General features: G+C 60.1%; 1 protein-coding gene across 1 annotated transcript in view; it reads left to right on the top strand.

Moving 5' to 3' along the window:
• HCK (HCK proto-oncogene, Src family tyrosine kinase) overlaps nt 1–4,695 on the top strand; it is a 6,481-nt gene extending 1,786 nt beyond the window's left edge. The window contains exons 7-10 of the mRNA XM_026862366.1: nt 29–211; nt 2,431–2,584; nt 2,855–2,986; nt 4,285–4,695. Of these exons, the coding sequence (XP_026718167.1) occupies nt 29–211; nt 2,431–2,584; nt 2,855–2,986; nt 4,285–4,487 (672 nt within the window). The 3' untranslated portion in view covers nt 4,488–4,695. The remainder of the gene's footprint in view (nt 1–28; nt 212–2,430; nt 2,585–2,854; nt 2,987–4,284) is intronic.
• Nucleotides 4,696–5,292: the final 597 nt, after the last annotated feature.

The raw sequence follows: 5,292 nt of genomic DNA, 5'->3' as shown, positions 1-5,292 counted from the left end.
GTCGGTCCCTCTGCCCCATCCCCGGGAGCGGGGTGCGGGGTTTCCTGACCGAGGCCCCGCGTCGTGCTCGGCTCCCCGGGACCCTGTGCCACCTCCGGCCGAGCCGCCAGCCCCGGCCCCCTCCCTGTCCGCAGGGAGCCTGCTGGATTTCCTGAAGAGCGACGAGGGGAACAAGCAGCCGCTCCCGAAGCTGATCGACTTCTCCGCTCAGGTGAGGAGGGAGCTGACCTTCCCCAGCCCCCCCACTCCCTCCGAGGAGGGCAAGTGAGGGAATCGAGTTGCCCAAGAATTTTCCTGGGAGCTGGGCAGTGCCAGCCCGGAGCTGGGGACAGAGGGAAGGAGCCGGGGGGTTTCCCTGCGGCGCTGCCCTCATGCCATCCCCATCCCGCTGCCCGCGCCAGGGCGGGGGCGCCAAAGGAGGAATGGTGGCTTCCTCCCCGGTGGCCCCTTTCCTGCAGCACCCAGCCGGCCCCCCGGGGGGTTTGGGCCAGGCTGCTCCTCCCGGGGCGCTGGGAAATCTGTGGGTTTTTTCCGTGGTTTCCGCGCCGTGGCTGCTGTGCTGTGTGGAAGTCGCAGGGGTGAGGGTCGGAGCTTGGCGTCCTGCTCGTGTTTGCACGGTCCCTTCTCCAGGAGGTGCCGGTGCTGGTCGGTTGGTCCCTCTGGGCCCAGAGCCCCCAAAGCTCTCGGTTTCTATCCGTTGCTGAGGTGACTGTTCCCTGCCGACACCATGCTCTGCGCGACGGAGCCTCATCCGCAAAATCAGCGAAAGCCCTGCAAAACCCCGCGGGGCCACACACCCACCCGTGCCACCCCCCACCAGCTCCAGGGCAGCTCTTGCACCCCCCCGGGCCGTGCCCCCAGCAGGACCCACCCGTGGCCGTGGCCGCGTTCATCTTTGTGGGTTTCGTAGGAAATCCACGGCGCGGTTTGGATGCGCTCAGGGTGCCCGGCCGATTGAGCTGGGCGCGGGTTCTAGGAGGGAGCGGAGCGTGTTCCGTTACCCCACAGCGATGCCTGCGGGAGTTTGTGGTTCATTAAAACCATTTACCTGCCGCAGGGCTGGCACGGGCTGGGGGAAGGCAGGAGGACGTGCTGAAAATCATTCGGGGGATGTTTCAGGAGCAGGTCTTTGAGCACAGCTGAGCGTGCTGTTGTACATCCAGCTTCGTGTGTGCGATCACTGGTGCAACTGCTGTCTTGTCCCTGCTGCTTCTGCAGCATCCCCAGACCCTGGCCGAATCCAGGGATCCTTTAAGCCAAGCTTGGAACCCCGATTAAATAACTCGTAGAGGTACCTGAGCAACAGGAAAGCCAGGCTGGGAGCCCAGACCCCAGGGGCTTAGGCCAGGCCGCTGGTTCCTGGAGCCGGCCGCGCCGCTCGGCTCCGCCGCTCGGAGGGGCGGCTGGCTGCAGCGCCCCGAAGCAGAGGCTGAGGCGCTTTCCTGGGCAGGCAGCAGGCAGGCAGCTAGCGAGCCTGGCACCAGGGCTTGTGCTGGGGCTGAGTCGCCGCGAGCAAAACTGTGTCTGTGGTCATGGAAATAATCCTTCCGCTCTCGCAGTGCTTATTTACTTCTGTATTCTGTGCGGAGAGCTCTGCCAGCAACCACAGCGTCCCCCGGCCTGGCTGGTGGGGGGTGAGGGGGATGGGGGGAGCGTCCCCCCGGACTGCTCCAACCCCTTCCCCTCCTGGGAGTGGGCAGCGTCAAACGCGGGATAATTTGGCACAAATCTGGGGGCCGGTCGTGCCCACACCAGGTCATTTCTGCATCGTTACAGCCACTTAGTGCAGAGCTGGGGGGCATCGTGACAGCCAGCTCATCACAAACTATTCTTGGAGACCCCAGGCACCTCCCCCTGCTCCTCGGGAGACCCCCCCCGTGCTTTTCTGTTCCCACCAAGGACGCTGCGATGCTGGGTGACCCACACTGCAGCTATTAAAGTCCCTTTGTCGTTCCCTCAGGACAGAGAGGCGATCGTTTACTCCCTGCTTCTCTCAAGCCGTTGCTGTCGTGTTTGGAGACTGGTCTCCCGCCTCCTCTGCACAGAGGGCGAGTTACTGCCCTTCACATCTGTTGGCTTCGGGGGAAGCGGTGACACCTTGCCCTGCGGGCACCCACAGACACTCGCTCGTGAGCACATCGGCTCCTCCTCGCCCGTTCTCACCACCCTTCTTGCACGTTGGGCTTAAATGGGTCGTGTTGGGCTGGTCACCCAAACGCTGACTCTTCCGCCAGGGTTTCCCTGACCGGAGGGTGGTTCCCCCGAGGACAGTCAGTCCCGTCTCCCGCTGTGGCTCAGCCTCTGTTCACCCCTTTCCAAGCACCGGCCAGAAGCAGAAAACCTCTTTCCGTTCCTGGTAACAGTCCCACTGGGGAGGTCGTGTTGTTTCAAAGAGCCTCTTTGCATTTTTCTCTTTCCCCTTTTTTACAGATTGCAGAAGGAATGGCTTTTATTGAGAAGAGGAACTACATCCACAGAGACCTGAGAGCTGCCAATATTCTGGTGTCGGCAATGCTGGTGTGCAAGATCGCAGACTTTGGACTGGCCAGAGTGATTGAAGACAACGAGTACACGGCACGGGAAGGTGCGGGAGCTGCTGGGGGTCACTGGCCACTTTCTGAGGTGGTGGAGGGCTGTGGGATTCCCTTAGAGCCACTTATCTCCGTGTAACCTCGGTGGGAAGGGCCCCGGGAGGGATGTGATGTGTAAATGGGCAGAGGAGGGAAGCTCCTCTCATTTGCATCGCCTTGCATGTTCCTCTTCTGTTTGCTTGCCTCTGGTTCCCCATATTTCACCATCAGTTTCTCAGCATTTGCGATAGAGCTCGTGTTTCCCGTTGGATCTCTTTGTCCAGGTGCCAAGTTTCCCATTAAATGGACTGCACCAGAAGCCATCAACTACGGATCTTTCACTATAAAATCAGACGTCTGGTCCTTTGGGATCCTCCTGACTGAGATCATTACCTACGGGCGCATCCCATACCCAGGTAAGGAGGTGAAATCCCTCCTCTGCTCTGGTTCCAAAAGATTCTGGGCCCCACCCATGGGATCTGTTTCCCCACGAAGTGGGATCGCTGAAAACAGAGGGAAGGGTGAGAAATCTGAATCTCACACCGGGAGCAGAGCTCAAGGGCGGTAGCACGAGGTGTCTGTGAGCCGTGGAGAGGAGCCCAGAGCACCAGGCGGTCTCCGAGCAGTCGGCATTACTCATTTAGCTTCGTCTGCTCCTCGGACCAGAGCTCACCTAGGATGGGCCATTAGGGAGATTTTCTCCCTGGGAGTCCTCGGTGGACACCAGCTGTTTTCACCGACGTGAAATCCCTGCCCGTGTGACATGGGCTCCCCCTTCTCAGGTTCCACAAAGCAGAGCTGGGACATCTCACAGGGGAGCCGGCAGAATAGGTCCAGGTAGTGACAACTGTGGGGTGCCGCCTGCTTTGGGGAGAAGGGCAGCCTCTCTATATACTGCCTCGGGGCTGAGCCTGCAAGGAGGTCCTGAGCTCCTCCAGCTCTGCGGGAAACCAACAGCAGTCAGGGCCGCTAAAAGATCGGGTCTCTCTAAAACAGAAGATCATGTTTTTAATGCGAGAGGACGACTGACTCGCCCCCGGCTGTGCTGTGGCCCTGGGGGGGGGGATCGGACACCACAGGTTCCTGGCTCACGGGTTTGCGTCACAGCACTGACCTGTGGTTTTCTGCTTCCTGCAGATTAAGCGTGTGTGGAAGCAGCACATTGCTTCAGGGCTGATAGCTGGGCCAGGTGTTTTGGAGAAGGCTCAAGCAATCTGTAAATTGTCATCATTAGGAACTGCCCTGTATTTTATACTAACTGTTGCTGTGGTACCTTTTTTCAATGGGAAATTTTTCTGCACAAGAAAAGTAAATGGTGCCACGGACCAACCATGAAGGATCTGGCGTGGCACAAATGGTTGTTCGGGAGGACCAGTTCTGCCATCACGCTAACTTAGTTTTATTGGAAGGAATGGCTCGTTAAAGACTCAGCAGGTAGAGAAGAGTAGCCTTTATTTTTTTAAAATTTATACAAACCGATTCTAATTCCCATTTGATCTGCTCCAGTGGTGTACAGAACAGCATGCTGTGACCAACTCAGCATCTCGGCTGCCCGCATGTTTCCCTGACCAGGGGTAGCGTGTCCCCCCTCCCATCCCCTCTAGCCCAGCCTTTTCTTCCTAGAGACATTGCCCAAAGGGTGGGCTGGTTTGGGTGGTTTTTTGCCTTTTAAGAGAAATCAGCGATGAAACGTTCCCGTGTCCTGTTTCTGCAGGGATGTCGAGCGTGGAGGTGATCAGGGCGCTGGAGCGCGGGTACCGGATGCCCCGCACCGAGAACTGCCCCGAGGAGCTCTATGACATTATGATGAGATGCTGGAAGACCAAACCGGAGGATCGTCCCACCTTCGAGTACATGCAGGGCATTTTGGAGGATTTCTTTACTGCGACAGAGAGGCAGTACCAGCAGCAGCCGTAGCGCAGGGAGCGTGGTGAGGAGAGCGGAACCCGCCGTGCCAGCGCCGCGAGCACACGCGCCCTGCTCCGCCCGCCCCGCTGAGCTCTGCCCGCGCACGCCTCCCCGCCAGCCTGGCCCGGGAACCAGAGCCTGCCTGGGCTGGAAGCGGGGCAGGAGGGAGCCACGCTCAGGCCAGACCCCCGGGGCTGCCGGAGGGAGGGAGAAGCCACACGGGGCCGTACCTGGTGCCTTTCACACGTGCCCGAACGCCCACGAGGCGGCTGCTCCCGGAGCGCTGCTGGACGGTGGCTGCCCATGCGGGGAGGCGTGGGGCCGGGCCTCTTTCAGCTACAAAGAAAAAGAAACCCCAGATTATTATCTTTTTAAAATCCTTCTAAGATCTTATCACGCCGTTCTGCAGAAGCAGCTTTAGCTGCGTCGGCCTTGGCGAGACGGCCACGGCCCCGGTCCCTGCGTGTCGGGGAAATCCCAGTGGATCCCCGCCCGGGCAGGCTGCGGTGCAGCTCGTCCTCACCGCAGGATTCTGGTGTCTGAATATCAAGTGTTGCAGGAACACGAGTCTCTCCTCCCCCTCCTGGGTTTCCTTCTGAAGTATTTTTCATGGTGCCCCCCCCCGGAGGGGGTGAGTTTTGGGGAGGCTGTGCCGGCGGGGCGGGCAGGGTACGGACAGACGGAGATGGTGCTTCAGGAGGCAGCCCCTGGTCCGATCCCCCCCTCAGCTTGCCCAAGGAGGAGCCCCTCAAGCCCACGGCAGGCCTAAGCCGGGCCCAAGGAGCCCTTCTCCTCCGGGGCAAGGCCCCGCGGC

This window comes from Athene cunicularia (assembly GCF_003259725.1).
Source record: "Athene cunicularia isolate RWA chromosome 20 unlocalized genomic scaffold, athCun1 chr20_part2, whole genome shotgun sequence".
Taxonomy (NCBI): Eukaryota; Metazoa; Chordata; class Aves; order Strigiformes; family Strigidae; genus Athene; species Athene cunicularia.
Note: the sequence above shows the minus strand (reverse complement) of the source record. Positions and strands in the feature narration are given on the sequence as shown.